Source organism: Lolium perenne, chromosome 2 (genome assembly GCF_019359855.2).
Source record: "Lolium perenne isolate Kyuss_39 chromosome 2, Kyuss_2.0, whole genome shotgun sequence".
Classification (NCBI taxonomy): domain Eukaryota; kingdom Viridiplantae; phylum Streptophyta; class Magnoliopsida; order Poales; family Poaceae; genus Lolium; species Lolium perenne.
In genome coordinates, this window is record NC_067245.2 from 303,728,200 (window position 1) to 303,751,188 (window position 22,989).

Here is a 22,989-nt window from a genome sequence, read left to right on the forward strand (position 1 = left end):
CAAATAGCCTTGCTAGCCTAAACCTTGTATCGAGAGGGAATACTTCTCATGCATCCAAATACTTGAGCCAACCACTATGCCATTTGTGTCCACCATACCTACCTACTACATGGTATTTCTCCGCCATTCCAAAATAAATTGCTTGAGTGCTAGCTTTAAATTTCCATTCTTCACCTTTACAATATATAGCTTATGGGACAAATAGCTTAAAAACTATTGTGGTATTGAATATGTACTTATGCACTTTATCTCTTATTAAGTTGCTCGTTGTGCGATAACCATGTTCACTAGGGACGCCATCAACTACCTTTTGTTGAATTTCATGTGAGTTGCTATGCATGTTCGTCTTGTCTGAAATAAGAGCGATCTACCACCTTATGGTTAGAGCATGCATATTGTTAGAGAAGAACATTGGGCCGCTAACTAAAGCCATGATCCATGGTGGAAGTTTCAGTTTTGGACAATATCCTCAATCTCAAATGAGAAAATTAATTGTTGCCACATGCTTATGCATAAAAGAGGAGTCCATTATCTGTTGTCTATATTGTCCCGGTATGGATGTCTAAGTTGAGAATAATCAATAGCGAGAAATCCGATGCGAGCTTTCTCCTTAGACCTTTGTACTGCGGCATAGAGGTACCCCTTTTGTGACACTTGGTTAAAACATGTGCATTGCGATGATCCCGGTAGTCCAAGCTAATTAGGACAAGGTGCGGGCACTATTAGTACACTATGCATGAGGCTTGCAACTTGTAAGATATAATTTACATGATACATATGCTTTATTACTACCGTTGACAAAATTGTTTCTTGTTTTCAAAATCAAAGCTCTAGCACAAATATAGCAATCGATGCTTTCCTCTTTGAAGGACCATTCTTTTACTTTTAATGTTGAGTCAGTTCACCTATTTCTCTCCATCTCAAGAAGCAAACACTTGTGTGAACTGTGCGATGATTCCTACATATTTGCATATTGCACTTATTATATTACTCTATGTTGACAATATCCATGAGATATACATGTTATAAGTTGAAAGCAACCGCTGAAACTTAATCTTCCTATGTGTTGCTTCAATGCTTTTACTTTGAATTATTGCTTTATGAGTTAACTCTTATGCAAGACTCATTGATGCTTGTCTTGAAGTACTATTCATGAAAAGTCTTTGCTATATGATTCACTTGTTTACTCATGTCATTTACATTGTTTTGATCGCTGCATTCACTACATATGCTTTACAAATAGTATGATCAAGGTTATGATGGCATGTCACTCCAGAAATTATCTTTGTTTATCGTTTACCTGCTCGGGACGAGCAGAAACTAAGCTTGGGGATGCTGATACGTCTCCGACGTATCGATAATTTCTTATGTTCCATGCCACATTATTGATGATATCTACATGTTTTATGCACACTTTATGTCATATTCGTGCATTTTACGGAACTAACCTATTAACAAGATGCCGAAGTGCCAGTTGCTGTTTTCTGCTGTTTTTGGTTTCAGAAATCCTAGTAACGAAATATTCTCGGAATTGGACGAAATCAACGCCCAGGTTCCTATTTTGCCCGGAAGCATCCAGAACACACGAGAACCGGCAGAGAGGGGGCACGGGCCACCCAGACCATAGGCCGGCGCGGCCCAGGCCCTGGCCGCGCCGCCCTATAGTGTCGGCGCCCCGTTGACCTTCTGACGCCGCCTCTTCACCTATATAAAGCCCCTCGACCTAAAACTTCGAGACGAAAAAGCCACGGTACAAGAAACCTTCCAGAGCCGCCGCCATCGCGAAGCCAAGATCTGGGGGACAGGAGTCTCTGTTCCGGCATGCCGCCGGGACGGGGAAGTGCCCCCGGAAGGCTCCTCCATCGACACCACCGCCATCTCCATCAACACTGTTGTCTCCCATGAGGAGGGAGTAGTTCTCCATCGAGGCTCGGGGCTGTACCGGTAGCTATGTGGTTCATCTCTCTCCTTATGTACTTCAATACAATAATCTCATGAGCTGCCTTACATGATTGAGATTCATATGATGATGCTTGTAATCTAGATGTCGTTATGCTAGTCAAGTGAATTTTACTTATGTGATCTCCGGAGACTCCTTGTCCCACGTGTGTAAAGGTGACAGTGTGTGCACCAAGTGGGTCTCTTAGGCTATATTTCACAGAATACTTATTCACTGTTATGAATGGCATAGTGAAGTGCTTATTTATATCCCTTTATGATTGCAATGTGTTTTGTACCACAATTTATCTATGTGCTACTCTAGTGATGTTATTAAAGTAGTTTTATTCCTCCTGCACGGTGTAATGGTGACAGTGTGTGCATCCGTGTTAGTACTTGGCGTAGGCTATGATTATGATCTCTTGTAGATTATGAAGTTAACTATTGCTATGATGGTATTGATGTGATCTATTCCTCCTACATAGTGTGAAGGTGACAGTGTGCATGCTATGTTAGTACTTGGTTTAGTTGTGTTGATCTGTCATGCACTCTAAGCTTATTTAAATATGAACATTGAATTGTGGAGCTTGTTAACTCCGGCATTGAGGGTTCGTGTAATCCTACGCAATGTGTTCATCATCCAACAAGAGTGTAGAGTATGCATTTATCTATTCTGTTATGTGATCAAAGTTGAGAGTGTCCACTAGTGAAAGTATGATCCCTAGGCCTTGTCCCTAAATACTGCTATTGCTGCTTGTTTCTTTGTTTCTTTGCGTTACTACTGCTTGTTTACCGTCTGGGCAAAGCACTTTTCTGGTGCCGTTGCTACTGCTTATTCATACCACCTGTATTTCACTATCTCTTCGCCGAACTAGTGCACCTATTAGGTGTGTTGGGGACACAAGAGACTTCTTGCTTTGTGGTTGCAGGGTTGCATGAGAGGGATATCTTTGACCTCTTCCTCCCTGAGTTCGATAAACCTTGGGTGATCCACTTAAGGGAAACTTGCTGCTGTTCTACAAACCTCTGCTCTTGGAGGCTCAACACTGTCTACAGGAAAAGGAGGGGGCGTAGACATCACCCACTATCGAGCATAAATACTCCCTCTTGGAGTCACAAGTATCAACTTGGCCAGAGCCTCTACTAGCAACGGAGAGCATGCAAGAACATAAACAACATATATGATAGATTGATAATCAACTTGACATAGTATTCAATATTCATCGGATCCCAACAAACACAACATGTAGCATTATAAATAGATGATCTTGATCATGATAGGCAGCTCACAAGATCTAACATGATAGCACAATGAGGAGAAGACAACCATCTAGCTACTGCTATGGACCCATAGTCCAGGGGTGAACTACTCACACATCGATCCGGAGGCGATCATGGCGATGAAGAGACCTCCGGGAGATGATTCCCCTCTCCGGCAGGGTGCCGGAGGCGATCTCCTGAATCCCCCGAGATGGGATTGGCGGCGGCGGCGTCTCTGGAAGGTTTTCCGTATCGTGGCTCTCGATACTGGGGGTTTCGCGACGAAGACTATATGTAGGCGGAAGGGCAGGTCAGGGGGCGTCACGAGGGGCCCACACAACAGGCCAGCGCGGCCAGGGCTTGGGCCGCGCCGCCGTAGTGTGTGGCCACCTCGTGGCCCCACTTCGTTTCCTCTTCGGACTTCTGGAAGCTTCGTGGAAAAATAGGACCCTGGGCGTTGATTTCGTCCAATTCCGAGAATATTTCCTTACTAGGATTTCTGAAACCAAAAACAGCAAAAAACAGCAACTGGCTCTTCGGCATCTCGTCAATAGGTTAGTGCCGGAAAATGCATAATAATGACATATAATGTGTATAAAACATCTGAGTATCATCATAAAAGTAGCATGGAACATAAGAAATTATAGATACGTTTGGGACGTATCAAGCATCCCCAAGCTTAGTTCCTACTCGCCCTCGAGTAGGTAAACGATAACAAAGATAATTTCTGAAGTGACATGCTATCATAATCTTGATCATACTATTGTAAGCATATGAGATGAATGCAGCGATTCGAAGCAATGATGAAGATAATGAGTAAACAAATGAATCATATAGCAAAGACTTTTCATGAATAATACTTTCAAGACAAGCATCAATAAGACTTGCATAAGAGTTACTCATAAAGAAATAAATTCAAAGTAAAGGCATTGAAGCAACACAAAGGAAGATATAAGTTTCAGCGGTTGCTTTCAACTTCAACATATTTATCTCATGGATAATTGTCAACATAAAGTAATATAACAAGTGCAATAGGTAAACATGTAAGAATCAATGCACACAGTTGATACAAGTGTTTGCTTCTGGGATAGAAGGAATAGGTAAACTGACTCAACAATAAAGTAGAAGATAGGCCCTTCGCAGAGGGAAGCATGGATTACTATATTTGTGCTAGAGCTTTTCATTTTGAAAACAAGAAACAATTTTGTCAACGGTAGTAATTAAGCATATGTGTTATGTATAAGATATCCTATAAGTTGCAAGCCTCATGCATAGAATACTAATAGTGCCCGCACCTTGTCCTAATTAGCTTGGATTAACACGGATTATCATTGCATAGCATATGTTTCAACCAAGTGTCACAAAGGGGTACCTCTATGCCGCCTGTACAAAGGTCTAAGGAGAAAGTTCGCATTGGATTTCTCGCTTTTGATTATTCTCAACTTAGACATCCATACCGGGACAACATAGACAACAGATAATAATGGACTCCTCTTTAATGCATAAGCATTCAACAACAGTTAATATTCTCATAAGAGATTGAGGATTTGTGTCCAAACTGAAACTTCCACCATGAATCATGGCTTTAGTTAGCGGCCCAATGTTCTTCTCTAACAATATGCATACTCAAACCATTTGATCATGAAAATCACTCTTACTTCAGACAAGACGAACATGCATAGCAACTCACATGATATTCAACAAAGGTAAAAGTTGATGGCGTCCCCAGAAACATGGTTACCACTCAACAAGCAACTTATTAAGAAATAAGACACATAAGTACATATTCTTCACCACAATAGTTTTTAAGGCTATTTGTCCCATGAGCTATATATTGTAAAGGCAAAGAATAGAAGTTTTAAAGGTAGCACTCAAGTAATATACTTTGGAATGGCGGAGAAATACCACGTGGTAGGTAGGTATGGTGGACACAAATGGCATAGTATTTGGCTCAAGGATTTGGATGCACGAGAAGAATCCCTCTCAATACAAGGCTAGGCTAGCAAGGTTGTTTGAAGCAAACTCAAGTATAAAAGGTGCAGCAAAGCTCACATATGAACATATTGTAGCTATTATAAGACTTTACATTGTCTTCTTGTTGTTCAAACACCTTAACCAGAAAATATCTAGACTCTAGAGATCAATCATGCAAACCAAATTTTAACAAGCTCTATGTAGTTATTCATTAATAGGTACAAAGTACATGATGCAAGAGCTTAAACATGATCTATATGAGCACAACAATTGCCAAGTATCACATTATTCAAGACATTATACCATTTACCACATGCGGCATTTTCCGTTTCCAACCATATAGCAATGAATGAAATAGTCCAGATTTCACAATGAACATTAAAGATAAAGCTAAGAACACATGTGTTCATACGAAACAGCAGAGCGTGTCTCTCTCCCAAACAAAGAATGCTAGGATCCGATCTTATTCAAACAAAACAAAAATAAAAACAAACGAGACGCTCCAAGTAAAGCACATAAGATGTGACGGAATAAAAATATAGTTTCACTAGAGGTGACCTGATAAGTTGTCGATGAAGAAGGGATGTCTTGGGCATCCCGAAGCTTAGACGCTTGGGTCTTCTTAAAATATGCAGGGATGAAGCACGGGGCATCCCCAAGCTTAAACTCTTCACTCTTCTTGATCATATTGTATCATCCTCCTCTCTTGACCCTTGAAAACTTCCTCCACACCAAACTTAAAACAAACTCATTAGAGGGTCAGTGCATAATTCATATATTCAGAGGTGACATAATCATTCTTAACACTTCTGGACATTGCACAAAGCTACTGAAAGTTAATGGAACAAAGAAATCCATCAAACATAGCAAAACAGGCAATGCGAAATAAAAGGCAGAATCTGTCAAAACAGAACAGTCCGTAAAAACGAATTTTTTAGAGGCACCAGACTTGCTCAGATGAAAATGCCCAAATTGAATGAAAGTTGCGTACATATCTGAGGATCACGCACATAAATTGGCAGATTTTTCTGAGTTACCTACAGAGAACCATATCCAAATTCGTGTCAGCAAGAAATCTGTTTCTGCGCAGTAATCCAAATCTAGTATTGACTTTACTATCAAAGACTTTACTTGGCACAACAATGCAATAAAATAAAGATAAGGAGAGGTTGCTACAGTAGTAACAACTTCCAAGACTCAAATATAAAACAAAAAGTGATGTAGTAAAAACATGGGTTGTCTCCCATAAGCGCTTTTCTTTAACGCCTTTCAGCTAGGCGCAGAAAGTGTGAATCAAGTATTATCAAGAGATGAAGCATCGACATTACCTCGGGCTTTACGCCTACCCTTCTTACTCTTTTTCTTACTCTTTGGGTTAGGGAATACATGTCTACCTCCCGGTGTAGAGGTGAATTTTAGGGTGCCTTCTCCCACATCTATGATTGCTCCCAATAATTTCAGCAGGGATCTCCCAAGTGTGATTTGTCCTGTTCCTACACATTCAATAACAAGATAATCAGTGGATACCGTTCTTCCAAGAATGGTTGTGTGCACACACTCGGTTATTCCCTTAGGAATTATAACAGAGTTATCAATAAGAGTTACTCCTTCTCCCCCTTCAATGAGTCCCCAAAGTGTCAAAGATTCATAAATACTCTTAGGCATAAGGCAAAATTCAGACATAATATCACAACGGGCATGAAAAGTTTCACCACCAATAATAACTTTAATAGTAGGGTCCCACATTGAAGGTTCTGTTGATCGCCAAAACCCACCGGCGGGCAGCGGCCTGTCAACACGGTAGAGCCGGGAAGAGCCTAGAGCTGCGGCTGGCTGAGACCCCTCCGAGCGACGGCCCGCAATGCTCTTCTGGTCACACGCGGCGATGCGAAGTGCAAGGGCGTGCCACCTGACCTATACCTGGTCAGGAAGGTGATGGGGATGCCTCGCTTAGTTCCTGCATGGCATACACGTAAACATTAAATACGAGCCTCGATCGGCTCTCAGGTTATCCTGTGAATCGGCTCAAAGAGCCGATTCACCCATGATTCGTACGGGGTGCACGAATACTTGGTGATCCTGCTTGATCAAGATAAAGCTAATGAGATCTACGACGATTTAGGGTTTTCACCGCATAATCGGATCATCCTACTCCAGGTTGGGCCTCGCGGCCACGCACGGTGCTCATAAGCCGATCCTAAACAAGGCCAAAGAACCAACAATGATGTTGATCCGCGGAACATCCTGTTTAGGACTTGCGAACGCCACCCTACGTGCCACTGGATCCTCCCCCCCTTTGTAAGGCCTAACTATTGCAGATATTAAACTAATCCTTGCATAACAAGGAGCAATCGTAACGGATCAGATCTACTAGATGATGAACAAGCAGGGTGCCGCCCCCACGCCTGAGATAGGCGTGAGGGCGGCTAGACATGCAAGGGTTGCACTACGTAAGCATGTTATACGAAGAACTATGCTAACCCTAACACATCTATGATAACTACGTTGCCCGCCATCAAAGACGCTTCAGTACGGGCAACGCATGAACAACGTGGAGCTTGTGCTGCCTAGATCGCAAGATGCGATCTAGGCGACATGTCGCTACCTGATTGAAACCCTCGAGACGAAGGAGTTGGCGATGCGCCGAGATTGGTTTGTTTTTGGGGTGAACGTTGTGTTGTTGTTTATTCCATAAACCCTAGATACATATTTATAGTCCAAATGGACTTTCTAACGTGGGAATATCCCACCGTGTGCGATACAAACTCTAAATCTTGATCTAAGATATAACCTACTACAATTAAAGATACACGGGCAAACTAGCCCAAATTCTCCGTGCAAGGCCGCTTCAGAGATCTTCCACGTGTAGTCCTCTAAGCACATCTCTCTTACGGCCCACCTCTGGATTTGTCCAAAATCTGGTGATAACACATGCCCCCCTGGTTTTGGAAATAATTTTTCCAAAATCATTAAGCGTTCCTCCGTCGGGTCATGTCGTGGCAGAGCAGAGCTGTTGCAGTATCCGTTATCATTATGCCCTGTCTTCTCGGCTTCTCTTGCCAAAATTCGATAGCTCTGGCGTCATCTCCTTGGAAACTGTAATGACAGTAAATTTCCACCAGGCTCCTCATTATGTAACTGTGCCGATCGATTAGCTTTCTTCATCCCCTTCCTCTGTTCCAGCCATCGGCACCCAAAAAACCCTCTTCTCCCTCAGCAATGTCTTCCTCTTCCTCCTCCTTCTCAAACCTCTTCCCCCCATTCTCGCCGAAGAAGAACGAGGACAAACCTTCTTCCGAAGTGGACCCCCTCCCCTCCGATGATGAGAAGAAAGAAGGAGAAGTAACGAAGGCCAAGACCTTCCCCTCCGCCTAGCTCCCGCTGAAGAAGCGCTCCCGCATGTGGGCGGACAGCGAGGATGAAGATGACGACGAAGAAGAAGAAGAGGAGGAGGAAGATGAATCTTCCTCTTCCGCCGGGTACCCGCCAACCAACCGCTTCCGCTCCCCGGGGCGGACAGCGAGGACGATGATGATGACGAGGAGGAAGAGGCTCCGGCCATGGGCTGGGGTAGCAGCGACGAGGAGCTCCCCGGGAGCAGCGCCGACGACATCGACGGCGGTGACGACGAGGACAGCGACGACTAGTAGAATAGGACTAGTAGTAGCAGTGTGCTAGGCACTAGATCCCTCTTTTGAGAGCCATCGGCTCTTTCTTGTAAAGCCGCTCCTATGAATTAATGAAATTGTTCTTTTGATTCATCCTTCAATTGCCCCAATTTCATTCCTTCCGCCTGTCATATCAAGACCGATAGCAATGTATCGATTTTTTCTTCTTTTGGACGCCCATGAAGCTGGATTCTCATGTCGATTAGCTCGTAGGCCGAGAACTTCTCAATTTCGGGCTGCGATTTGGTATCGACCATATTTTCTTCGCAATCCCTTAGCCGATGACCACTCATCGGCTATTTTGAGAATCCAATCCCTTTGCAGCTGACAGACAGTCCAAAATCTGTAAAGCCGACGGCCTCCCTTCTGATTCCTCTCCATAGCTTCAGCAATCTTCTTTCGCGACCGGGCGCTTCCAGAGAGGATCACGACGCAGGATCAACCGATGCAACTCCAATTGGTTTCTAAAGAACCAAATCTTCATGTAGTCCGTTGCCCCCCGAGTCTTCATCAAGGCGAGGACAATCGTGAGCCAACCACATGTGTCACCATCAGCCTCCGAATCGTAACGCAGAATCAGCCGATTCCATCAAAATCGGCTCTCTTAAGAACTTTCAGGGCGAGCTGCCCCCCGAGCTTTCATCAAGGCAAGAATACCGGCGAGGATGCATAAGTCGTTGATCAGCTTTCTTTCTACTGAACATCGACGTTGATGTAAACCCTTGAGCACATAGCCAGTAGGTCTTGGTCCTGTGCAATCGTACTAAAGTCGATGGCTGCGCATCGGCTTTGCTTCTGAAATTTTTTTATTTGGCCAATTTTTTCCTTAACCGGCCCCCAATGTTCCATCGCACGCATGTACGCACATGTTTATCTCGCATATGTTCATTTGACTATATGCCCCCCGAGCCGAATCTATTGAATGACTGCAGATATCGGCTTTCTTGGTTAGTCGGGCACTTTGTACTTGCACGTCGGCTTCGCAAAGACTTATGCTGACTTTCATCTCGCCGACGTGGCCACCGCGATAGATCGTTGCTGACCACAAACAGAATATGTGCAGAAGATAATTTTGGCCGATTGCTGGAATCGGCCTCCACCTTGCTCGTTCGATGAAGGTTTTGTAATGTCCCTCCATAAACTTTTGGGGCCGATCACAAGGATCAGCCTCGCACGGTTTGCTCATTGGTTTAATCTTGCTACTCGGTTAGGCTGGATAAAACCAACCCAACCTCTGACTTGACGCGCCTGCTGTCGTCCACCTTAAGTGCATCGTATAATCGTGGAACACTAAGCTCCGTCGGCAAGAGAAGCACCATGTTTGTGCCAGCCGATGTTTCATCATCGGCTTTCTTTTGCTTGGGACGCCACTCCATTCTTCGTGGACGACCCTCTTCATCCAGGGCTCGCTGAACCTTTGCGGCCAGATCAGGCCGTGCCTTCCTTAGCGTATGCAGGTATAACCTTTCGGCTTCCTCCAGGCCGCGCAAACGTTGAACCCTGCGCTTTTGTGAACGGCTGAGTCCGTCAGGGCACCACCTTGGACGGTGGCACCTGTCTTCTTCTTCTTCTAGTCCTTCGTCTTCGGAATCCTCAAGATCTGCCCAACGAAGTGACTCAGCACGTTTGTTTGGTGGTGGGAGAGGCCCTAAGCGTTCAAACACAGACACGTTGGCTGCCTCCTTCTTCTTCTTGTTGCATTACGGCAATTGCCGATTGTGGGCAATCGGCTCATTCCTGAATCCCAGCGATTGTACGAAGAAAGGGCAGTCCCGGTGTCCGGCGTTGTCATCTTGCTCCCTTGATGTGTCCGTGGCACGGCGCTCGTGCTCCTCCTCATCGCGATCCTGCCGACGATGTCTTCGGCTTCTCTAGCCGGGCACGATCTCCTTCATCAACATAGTTGGACCGTCGGCGTTGGTCATCTTGTCTCACATATTTGTTGAGGAGGTGATCAGAGAGAGGTCGTTGATATCTTATGTTCTTCACTTCTCCCTCTGTAACGTAGCGCTTGCCATCATGATGGAGCCGATCGCGTGGAGCGGCCTCCTCTGTATCCTTGCTATGAGAGCAGCTGCCCTCATCTCCATCTTTGCCAGAGTGGTTCCCAGGTCCTACCATGTTGATGCTGAACGTGGGACCTGGCTGGCAACTCTCAGGGTAGATGACTTCTACCATGTTAACGGCGGGGAAGGGCTGGGTGTCTACCTTCATGGCGTACTGGTTGAAAATTAAACGCCCCTTCTCTATCGCCGCTTGGATGTGCGACGCCACACCACTGCGGTCGTTGGTGGCATGGGAAAGCGAGTTGTGGAACTTGCAGTATGGCTTTCCGTTTAGCTCTTGCGCCGTAGGGAACTTGAGACCTTCAGGAATCGTCAACTGTTTCTCCTTGAGCAGGAGGTCGAAGATTTGTTCAGTCTTGGTCACGTCAAAATCAAATCCCCTGGGCGGCCCTGGTGGCTTTACCCATTTGCAGGACACAGGGGTTCCTCCCCGAGTCCATTCAGCCATGCTACTTCTTGGTCTCCGCGAGCACTTCACCTTCCTCTGTATCGACCATGACTACCGCACGCTTGAACTTGTCTTGGTACAGGTCTGGGTGGCGCTGTTCATATGCTGATAGTTTCTGAACCATGTGCGCCAGCGAGGGATAATCTGCTTGGGAGGCCATGTCCTTGAGCTGTGTTGCACGGCCAGCTATCGCCAACTCGATTGCTTCCTTTTCGATTATACGAACCGAATAACATCGGTTCCTAAGATTCCTGAAGCGCTGGATGTACTCTGTCACCGTTTCTCCGCGCTTCTGACGTAGTTGTGCTAGATCGGCAATGCTAGACTCGGAAGCTTCTGAATGATATTGCATATGGAACTGTTCTTCCAATTGCTTCCAAGACTGGATGGAGTTTGCTGGCAAAGAGGTATACCATCCAAAAGCCGATCCTGTGAGGGACTGTGAAAAGAGCCTCACACGTAGCTGATCCGACACTGAAGCCGGTCCTAGTTGCGCCAAATATCGGCCGATGTGCTCGATGGAGCTGGAGCCATCTGATCCACTGAATTTGGAGAAGTCAGGGAGCCGATATTTAGGTGGCAGCGGGATCATCTCGTACTCGTCGGGGTACGGCTTGGAATAGCCGATTGCCCTCCTTTTCGGCATAATGCCGAACTGGTCTCTCGCATGGTACCGATCTGATCCGCCGTGCTGGCTGCAGGAGATGCACTCGAAGATTCGCCGGGGTGGCGTACTTAGCCAGCCATGTTTGCTTTTCCAGCTACGAGCCAGCTGCAGGAGCTGGGCTCGGAGTTTCGTCGGGGTGGCGTACTTAGTTAGCCACGTACGCTTCTCAAGCTCTGTCGGCCGACGTCCCTCCTGTCTGCGCCGGAGTCCCTGACGTTGTGGCCTGGTTTGAGAGTGCCCAGTTGCCACAATCTGGCACATACGTGCACGCGTATCCTTGAGGGTTCTCCTTAGGCGCCTCAGCCAAGAACTGGTAGTCACTAGGGTCACCACCGATCTTGTAGACGACGAATGCCGGTGTAGCCGGCACTTCAGGTGGTGCTGCCAACGCATATGGCAGCGGTGGACGGGACTGGAGTGGCAACTCTCCTTGGTGCGTCCCGAGAGCTGGTCCTGACGGCGAGTACTGGTGGCTCATGATCTCCTGGATCACGCGCAGAGCGAGACGCTCCAACACGTTGACCAAGTTTTCAGAGTGGCGGTGTAGCGAGTGAGCCACCAAGTAGTTGATCTCCTGCCGCAGGGCCCTGGTGCGTTCCTCCGACGGGGCAGAGAGATCTATCCCATCGAGTGCACCTTGTGGTGAGAACCCCTTCCATCTGATGCCATGGGTACGGGTTCTCTGAAAAGAGCCGATGAGGTCGGCTTCGAGGGTGGCCTTGATCTCGTCATGTTTCTTCTTGAGCTCAGCAGGCAGCTCCTCGTAGGTGACTGGCGTGCCGTCCGTCGCCATCTCAGATGTAGATGGCGATGTGGTTGATGTAGACGATTGTCCCACCGGGCGTGCCAGAATGTGTTGATCGCCAAAACCCACCGGCGGGCAGCGGCCTGTCAACACGGTAGAGCCGGGAAGAGCCTAGAGCTGCGGCTGGCTGAGACCCCTCCGAGCGACGGCCCGCAATGCTCTTCTGGTCACACGCGGCGATGCGAAGTGCAAGGGCGTGCCACCTGACCTATACCTGGTCAGGAAGGTGATGGGGATGCCTCGCTTAGTTCCTGCATGGCATACACGTAAACATTAAATACGAGCCTCGATCGGCTCTCAGGTTATCCTGTGAATCGGCTCAAAGAGCCGATTCACCCATGATTCGTACGGGGTGCACGAATACTTGGTGATCCTGCTTGATCAAGATAAAGCTAATGAGATCTACGACGATTTAGGGTTTTCACCGCATAATCGGATCATCCTACTCCAGGTTGGGCCTCGCGGCCACGCACGGTGCTCATAAGCCGATCCTAAACAAGGCCAAAGAACCAACAATGATGTTGATCCGCGGAACATCCTGTTTAGGACTTGCGAACGCCACCCTACGTGCCACTGGATCCTCCCCCCCTTTGTAAGGCCTAACTATTGCAGATATTAAACTAATCCTTGCATAACAAGGAGCAATCGTAACGGATCAGATCTACTAGATGATGAACAAGCAGGGTGCCGCCCCCACGCCTGAGATAGGCGTGAGGGCGGCTAGACATGCAAGGGTTGCACTACGTAAGCATGTTATACGAAGAACTATGCTAACCCTAACACATCTATGATAACTACGTTGCCCGCCATCAAAGACGCTTCAGTACGGGCAACGCATGAACAACGTGGAGCTTGTGCTGCCTAGATCGCAAGATGCGATCTAGGCAGCATGTCGCTACCTGATTGAAACCCTCGAGACGAAGGAGTTGGCGATGCGCCGAGATTGGTTTGTTTTTGGGGTGAACGTTGTGTTGTTGTTTATTCCATAAACCCTAGATACATATTTATAGTCCAGCGGACTTTCTAACGTGGGAATATCCCACCGTGTGCGATACAAACTCTAAATCTTGATCTAAGATATAACCTACTACAATTAAAGATACACGGGCAAACTAGCCCAAATTCTCCGTGCAAGGCCGCTTCAGAGATCTTCCACGTGTAGTCCTCTAAGCACATCTCTCTTACGGCCCACCTCTGGATTTGTCCAAAATCTGGTGATAACAGGTTCAGAGTTCACTAAAACTTGATCAAGACGGTTACGAACATAACTATAATTTTCTTTCAAGCAAGATGCACTTGTCTCAAGAGTGTTTAATCTATTATAAATGCTAATAAGAGCTGAATCAAAGTTATTAGCTGAACTATGTGATGCAACCAATTTCTTTATGGCATTAAAAGCTCGATCCCCATCGCAATGAAGGAAATCTCCTCCCACTACAACATCCAAGGCATATCTATAGCGAATCATAAGCCCAAAATAAAAGTTACTAAGGAGCAAACTTAGAGTCATTTGAGGTTCAGCTTTACGATAGGAAAAAAATTCTAGTCCAAGCATCTTTAAAACTTTCCTCATCCCCTTGTTTGAAAGTAAAAACTAATTCCTCAGGCGAGGAAGTAACAGGTACAGAGCGAGACATGATAACAAAACAAAGTAAATGCAATTAACTAATTTTTTGTGTTTTTAATATGGAGAACAAGACAGTAAATAAAGTAAAACTAGCAACTAATTTTTTTGTGTTTTGTTTTAGTGCAGCAAACAAAGTAGTAAATAAAATAAAGCAAGACAAAAACAAAGTAAAGAGATTGGAAGTGGAGACTCCCCTTGCAGCGTGTCTTGATCTCCCCGGCAACGGCGCCAGAAAACAAGCTGTTGCCGTGGGAGTTGGCAATTCCGTGGTGTAGCTTTTCTTCAGATTCCCCGACAACGGCGCCAGAAAACAGTCTTGATGCGCGTGAGACACACGTCCGTTGGGAACCCCAAGAGGAAGGTGTGATGTGCACAGCAGTAAGTTTTCCCTCACAAAGAAACCAAGGTTTATCGAACCAGGAGGAGCCAAGAAGCACGTTGAAGGTTGTTGGTGGCGGAATGTAGTGCGGCGCAACACCAGGGATTCCGGCGCCAACGTGGAACCTGCACAACACAATCAAAGTACTTTGCCCCAATGTAACAGTGAGGTTGTCAATCTCACCGGCTTGCTGTAAACAAAGGATTAGATGTATAGTGTGGATGATGATGTTTGTTTGCGAAGAACAGTAAATAACAATTGCAGTAGATTGTATTTCAGATGTAAAAAATAGGACCAGGGTCCACAGTTCACTAGTGGTGTCTCTCCCATAAGATAAACAGATGTTGGGTGAACAAATTACAGTTGGGCAATTGACAAATAAAGAAGGCATAACAATGCACATACAAATATCATGATGAGTACTATGAGATTTAATTAGGGCATTATGACAAAGTACATAGACCGCTATCCAGCATGCATCTATGCCTAAAAAGTCCACTTTCAGGTTATCATCCGAACCCCTTCCGGTATTAAGTTGCAAGCAACAGACAATTGCATTAAGTATGGTGCGTAATGTAATCAACACAAATATCCTTAGACAAAGCATCGATGTTTTATCCCTAGTGGCAACAGCACATCCACAACCTTAGAACTTTCTGTCACTGTCCCAGATTTAATGGAGGCATGAACCCACTATCTAGCATAAATACTCCCTCTTGGAGTCACAAGTATCAACTTGGCCAGAGCCTCTACTAGCAACGGAGAGCATGCAAGAACATAAACAACATATATGATAGATTGATAATCAACTTGACATAGTATTCAATATTCATCGGATCCCAACAAACACAACATGTAGCATTACAAATAGACGATCTTGATCATGATAGGCAGCTCACAAGATCTAACATGATAGCACAATGAGGAGAAGACAACCATCTAGCTACTGCTATGGACCCATAGTCCAGGGGTGAACTACTCACACATCGATCCGGAGGCGATCATGGCGATGAAGAGACCTCCGGGAGATGATTCCCTCTCCGGCAGGGTGCCGGAGGCGATCTCCTGAATCCCCTGAGATGGGATTGGCGGCGGCGGCGTCTCTGGAAGGTTTTCCGTATCGTGGCTCTCGGTACTGGGGGTTTCGCGACGAAGACTATATGTAGGCGGAAGGGCAGGTCAGGGGGCATCACGAGGGGCCCACACAACAGGCCAGCGCGGCCAGGGTTTGGGCCGCGCTGCCCTAGTGTGTGGCCACCTCGTGGCCCCACTTCGTTTCCTCTTCGGACTTCTGGAAGCTTCGTGGAAAAATAGGACCCTGGGCGTTGATTTCGTCCAATTTCGAGAATATTTCCTTACTAGGATTTCTGAAACCAAAAACAGCAGAAAACAACAACTGGCTCTTCGGCATCTCGTCAATAGGTTAATGCCGGAAAATGCATAATAATGACATATAATGTGTATAAAACATATGAGTATCGTCATAAAAGTAGCATGGAACATAAGAAATTATAGATACGTTTGGGACGTATCATACATGCACTTAAAAATATATTGTACATGTGCATATTACACCTTAATTACCATGTCGTACTATTAAATAAAAACATTATCAGATACATATATCACGTCGACATCGAATTATATGCTTTAGATTACATATCCTTACTTAAGTAATCCTAATGATATTTCATCCGATGATATTTTACATGGGTTATGTTACAAATGGTACATATATAGTTTGTACAACTTACTTATCTGACTAACTATATGAATATTGTTTGTACTATGAAAATGGTATCTTCACGTGTGCTTCTAATAGTTTTAGCAGCATTAGCTAAATAATTAATATTTGAAATTATATGCTCTCCTAGAATTTATGCATAAAAACACACAAAATACACCGGTCGGTGCCTACTCCATAATAATTTAGAAGGCACATATATCATTATCTTGATTCAGTATATGTGTCCTAGTTTACCGTCTTTATTTAATAAAATAAAAAAATCTTATTTGGGTCAATAGGTTATAGTAATATTAGCCATCGTATTACAAAGAAATAATTGATAGTATCATATAGGAGTATATTAATTCCTATAGTTTTATTCAATGGAACCCACTGTATGTAAAATATATAGAAATTAGAGACATACAAACTTTGAAATGTTGAATCACTTTAACTAATAGTGTCAATACATGGATTATCATCACTCTCCTCTTATTCTTCTTCTTCTTTAGCCTAGTTACAGTTTAGAAATTAATTTCATTTGGGTTATTTTGACTATGTTTTGTTGTCGCATAATGTCGGAGCTTATTCTCTTAGTAAATGAGTGTCTCAGCATCTCTAGCTTCACGTTTATATATACAATATAGTAACTCTTATTTTCTACTTTTGACATCGTAACCAATAAAAAATAATGAAATTAGTGGAGCCTTTTGTGTTTTCCGTTGGATGTTCAATTGTTAGCATGCGTAGGCCTACATTATACCCCTTGTACCTACTTAGATGATGTATTTTTTGTGGTTCACAACACACTTTTTGTTACAAAATTGATTGCCAAATTTAAACCTCCAAATTCGTCTGCACCATGTACCTATTTGTAATGATTAGAAGTATTATCTTTTTAAAGCATAATTAGAAGTACCAATTATGTAAAAAAGATACTAGTATGCAGGGACGGAGCCAGCAGGGGCTGGCTGGGGCCATGGCCCCCCTCATGGTAATTTTTTTTTGTTAAAAAACCTTGGTTAATCTATATATTTGACCTGCAAGTTACCTAAATTTACATATATGGCCCCATCCAATAAATTTTACATGCAATTGGCTCCCCTTGTGTTACTTTTCTGGCTCCATCCCTGCTAGTATGGGAGACATATTGTGAAATCAAACATGATAAACGTGTGCCTTTTGGGCGAATAGTAGGTGTAGAGTGATACCCATTAATTTGATAGCTTGGGCCCATGTAACAAAGTGCTAGACCATTTTCCCTTTTCATTTCACCCTCTTTTCATTGATAATTAGTTATGTAATTTTTTCATCATATATGAAAATTGCAAGAACTAATGCAATACCTATTGATTTTTATGTTTGGTGTTGGATCATTTATTATACACCCTTTTTTGCAAAACGTATATTTATAAACTTCACCTTTCATATCTTTCTTCGAATTTTATTAACTTTTGGAATTCGTAAGCCGCCCCACCAGAGTAGCCCACCTAGTATTTACGTGTTTCCCAAGTGGTTTGCCATTTCGCCTGTGGTGGTTGCATCGTAAAAGTTGGTCTATAAATTTAACTAAATCGTATTGTTTGTTTACATATATATCTCTTGACTTAGTGAAAATGAATCCTCGAAAGGTGCCACTTACTATACAAAGAAGCACACAGAAAGAGCAACATTGACGTCTATAGATGTATTATATTTACAAACAAAATCCTTGGTACAGTTTACATATAGAATACCAAATGGCCTCCAAATAATGTGCATGCATATATACCTGCAGGGGCAGCGGCTCGTATGCAGCAAAGAAATCAATCCACGGCGAGGGTTCATAGGTGAACGCAGGAGTGGTAGCGACGCCTGTCGCCATGTCAAGGTACGAGATATGGTACGTTGCCCTCTTGTGTCGAGGAGTTAGCTAGCTAGTCGAGTGTATTTGGGGACGAAGGAGAGTGAGGCCCATTATATACATGTTCGATCGAGAGATAACGTCGTCATTGCGACCTGAATCTAGTGCATAGTAGCAGCCGGGCAAAAGGTTCTCTCTTCGCAACTTCCAGCTTACCGGGAGTGTCTCAAGTGTACTACATCGATGTTGAAAATGTTCTCTTCCCAACTTGCAGCTGATGGGCCTTGCGGCTAAGCAGCCCAGTGGAACCGTCGTCAAAGCCAACAACGGTTAGATTGCATAGCAGCCGCTGCAGCTTTTCATTAGATTTCACCTGCTTCACATATGGTGCAGGTCCGCGATCTGAACCAAGCAATCGCGCTCCGCCATGGAATTAAACAAAGAAAAAGGAGAGAGATCGAAGACCACATACTAAGAGCATCTCCACTCGTTGGTGCTCCCCACGCCCAAATCCGGCGAAAGTTTCGTCCGGATTGGAGGAAAATTAGGCCTGGGGAGCGCCGAAGTTTCAGCCGTCCCCCCGGCAGGACACCCCCAACTTGGGGCATTTGACATATTTCAATCAAATTCGACATAAAATTTAACAAGTTCGGCGAACAGGATTCAGAAAATTGCTGAAACAAATTGGGCGAAAATCAGTACTCCCTCCAGTCCGGAAAAAGTGTCCGAAGTGGTCATTTTGCAAATCAGTCCTCTAATTTCTTTCCCCGCTCAGTCAACTAGCCACCACACCAATCTCCCGCATGACCGCACCCGCACATCCCCCGCACCCGCACCTCTTTCTGCAGGCCACGAGGGAGGCAACCTCGCCGGCGCCGGCTGGAGATCCCACATCACCGGCCAAAGTTCCTCTTCCTCGACCCATCCAGTGCGAGGCACGACGCGAAGCCGCCCTCCTCACGCGTGCAGGGTTCGAGCTCGAGGCCCCTACTCAACAGCTCGGAGCGGCCGTCCCCTCGCCGGCGGCGCCCTCATCCCCTCTCGCCTCCCTGTTCAGCCGCTCACCGGCAGGGATTCCCGGACCCGGCGGTGCCATCGCATGGAGCAGCAGGTCGCGGGCCTCCTCACCTCTCAGTTCAACCGCTCGCCGGCATGGATTCCCCGGACCCGGCGGCGCCCTCGCGTGGCGCAGCAGGTCGGCGCCCCCTTGGACGTCCTGCATCTCCTCCGACGACGACCTGGACAGGCCGGAGATCCAGCGTGCAAGCGGCCGATCCGGTTCTTGAGACAGTTTTAGTCAGAGTTTTCAATTACTATAAGGATTATTTTGTAAAATGACATTGTAGTAATGGATCCGACACTTATTTCGGATCGGAGGGAGTACAATGTTTAACAAGTGCTGAAACAAATGAAGCACACAATTTCACAAGTTTTGAAACAAATAAATAAAGACACACTAGTTGGCGTCGGAGTTGGCGTTGCCTCGGAGCGTCCATATGTGCTCTACCAGATCATCTTGCAGCTGTTGATGCATTGTAGAGTCTCGGATCTCCTGGCGCATAGCAATGAAGGCGGCCCATGATGGAGGCACCTGGTGATTAGGCTGTGCAAGAGGTCCCTCTCTCTCATATGGTGCTTGTTGCTCAGCCAGAGGAACCGGATGTTTTCGCTCATTTTCAATAATCATATTGTATAGGCACACACAGCAGTTCATCACCTCCCACATCTGATCTTTGGACCAAGTCATAGCGGGGAACCGGACGACAGCAAATCTCTGCTGGAGGACACCAAATGCACGCTCGACGTCTTTTCGGCAAGCTTCTTGTTTCTTCACAAACTCGCAAAGTTTGGGGGTGCTAGGTTTCGAGATAGTCTTCACAAATGTTGCCCACTTTGGATAGATACCGTCTGCAAGGTAGTATCCTTTGTTGTACTGCCGACCATTGATCTCATAGTTCACCGGGGGAGCATGACCCTCAACAAGCTTGGAAAAGATCGGGGAGCAGTTTAGGACGTTGATGTCATTGTTGGATCCAGGCATACCAAAGAAAGAGTGCCAAATCCAGAGATCATGGGTAGCCACTGCTTCAAGTATCACAGTGCAGCCGTTTTTGTGACCCTTGTACATTCCCTGCCACGCAAACGGATAGTTCTTTCATTTCCAATGCATGCAGTCAATGCTTCCAAGCATCCCTGGAAAACCTCTAGCTTCATTTGTTGCAAGGATCCTCTGAGTGTCTTCGACAGTGGGTGATCTCAAGTAAAAGTCCCCGAACACTGCTATGACGGCCCTGCAGAACCGGTAGAAACAATCAAGGGCGGTGGACTCCGCCATCCGAAGATAGTCATCTGCACCATCACCGGGAGCTCCATACGCCAGCATCCTCATAGCCACTGTGCACTTCTGCAGTGACGAAAATCCAACCAAACCAGTGCAATCCGCCTTGCATCTGAAGTAGGGGTCAAAGTATCGGATGGCATACACAATTTGCAGAAATAGCTTTCTGCTCATCCTGATAACGACGCCGGAAAACACTCTCACCGTGCAATGGATTGTCGGCGAAGTAGTCGGCGTACAACATGCAGTAGCCCTCCATTCGTTGTCTCGGCTTGCACTTCCGGCGACCTGGTGCCGACCCACCACGTCGACCAGTTGCCAGTCCGGCGTAAATGCTTGACAAGCAACCGAGGATCATCATGTGCTCCTCGTCTTGGGCGGCGGCTGCCATCTCTTCTCGCATAAGCTCGACGAACATCTGCTCCTCCTCTTCGTCTGAGTCCATGGCCGGCGAGGCAAATGAACGAACACCTGACGGGCGTGGTCGAGGCAACCCGAGCCGCGAGCGACGAGGAGTATGCCAAAGCCGCAAAACAGGCCGGCGGAGGAGCAGCCAGGTACGCCTTCGTCGAAAGACGGCGGAATATAGGCAGGTGGAGAAGGAGGGACGGCGGAATCTGGGCAACAAGCCGGCGGGGTGGTGCCGGCGGCGAGAGAGATACGAGGGGTGGGGAAGATTTTCAGCGAGGTGGCGGTGGGGTTCGTGTGTCGAGTCGCCGACAGATCGGGCCATTCCCCGCTTTTCACTCATCCGGAGTCCCCGATAGATTCCCGGGGGACCGGGGATGGCGTGGGCTCGCCGGATGGATTAAGGGCCAAATCCGGACGAAAACGAGGAACCGGGGGCGCGACTGGGCCGAATTACGCCGTCCGGATGGAAAAAACATCGCTCGGGGGCCTCGTCGGGGAGACGAGTGGAGATGCTCTAAGCAGCCTGTAGCACACATCCACATCCTATACCACTGCGTCACATACCGAGACAGTGACGCTGCACCATACTGATTCGGATATATTGTCGAAAATAGCGGTTATAATACCACTCGGAATTTGTTAAACGAATTTGTAAATTTATCCATAATTTATAAATTTGAGGAAATTATGTAAATACCTATCTATTTCATTCGGTATAAAGTTTTCCTGATGATAACCGGAATAATAGATTTTTGGCGAGATTTCGAAATTCTCGGCGGAGAAAAAAACCCTGCTCTCAGAACACATGCGCACACAATGAATCTCATGGCATGTGGTCGTCAGATGATGGGAGGGAGCCTTGCAACAGTTGTGGGATGCACAGCGACAAAAGAAATCACAAAAAATATTAGAAGGATAGACCATATAATACATGAAACTACTACTTCCTCCTTTCACTATATAAAACGTTTGGCGGAAACGTGTTTTGCCTCTATGTCCTCCCTTGAGAGGCGGCGGTGGCCTAACTCCTCCCGATCTCCACCTCCATCGACCAGGACGTTGTCCTTGGTCCTCTCTCTCTCCGCTTGCCACTATGGCAGCGGCGGGAGGTAGTGGGGGGGGACTCGTTCCGGCGTTCTGGCCTAATAGTTAGGGTTAGGTTTTATCTGCTGTGGTGCGCCGTTGGGGTTTTGGGAGCAGCGTCTAGGAGAATAAATCTGCTTCAACTCTACTCTCACACTAGCGACAGTTGGGCGGCGCCTTAGAGTTGATGGCAATGTGTGTTGATCGATCCTTGAAATCAGGGGCTTGGTCTTCTCGCCCTTTTTCAGATCTAACAAGATTAGTTTCTTGTGTGTCGCTGACGTTTGTTTTTATCTGCAACGACGTTGGCGGTAGGGGCAAGGTAGTTCTTCTGGAGCGAATATGTTAGTTCGGAGGTGGTGGATATGCCATTCTTCTCCAACTTCGTCAATGGGAAGTGGCGGATCTTGGTCCAAGACAGCACATGGACGTCTCTCGGTCGACATGCCACATCGACTTGTGACTCGCTCCTTGCAGCAAGCCTCTTCATCGACTAACAAAACCTTGTTGGTGATGGTGTTTTTTTTTTTGGATATTGCAATGGTGGAGCCTCGACGTCTCTTCCGGTGCCCGTCTTAGCGGTGCTGGAGTTGGGTGCCCGCCGCTGGCTGCGGTAGTTACAGGAAACCCTAGGGATCGTTTTGTATTTGTCGATCTTTTAGGATTTCAGCTGCAACTTCAGGATAATTGTTTTATCTCGGTTTGTGTTTTAGTTTTCAAGTGTGTTTGCTTCATGTATCTTGATTTTCGATTAAT

General features: G+C 46.0%; 1 protein-coding gene across 1 annotated transcript in view; it reads right to left on the bottom strand.

Annotated features, from left to right (window-relative positions):
* LOC139835349 (alpha-copaene synthase-like) overlaps nt 1–18,422 on the bottom strand; it is a 33,067-nt gene extending 14,645 nt beyond the window's left edge. Inside the window, exon 1 of the mRNA XM_071825207.1 lies at nt 18,330–18,422. Coding sequence (XP_071681308.1) covers nt 18,330–18,422 — 93 coding nt within the window. The remainder of the gene's footprint in view (nt 1–18,329) is intronic.
* Nucleotides 18,423–22,989: the final 4,567 nt, after the last annotated feature.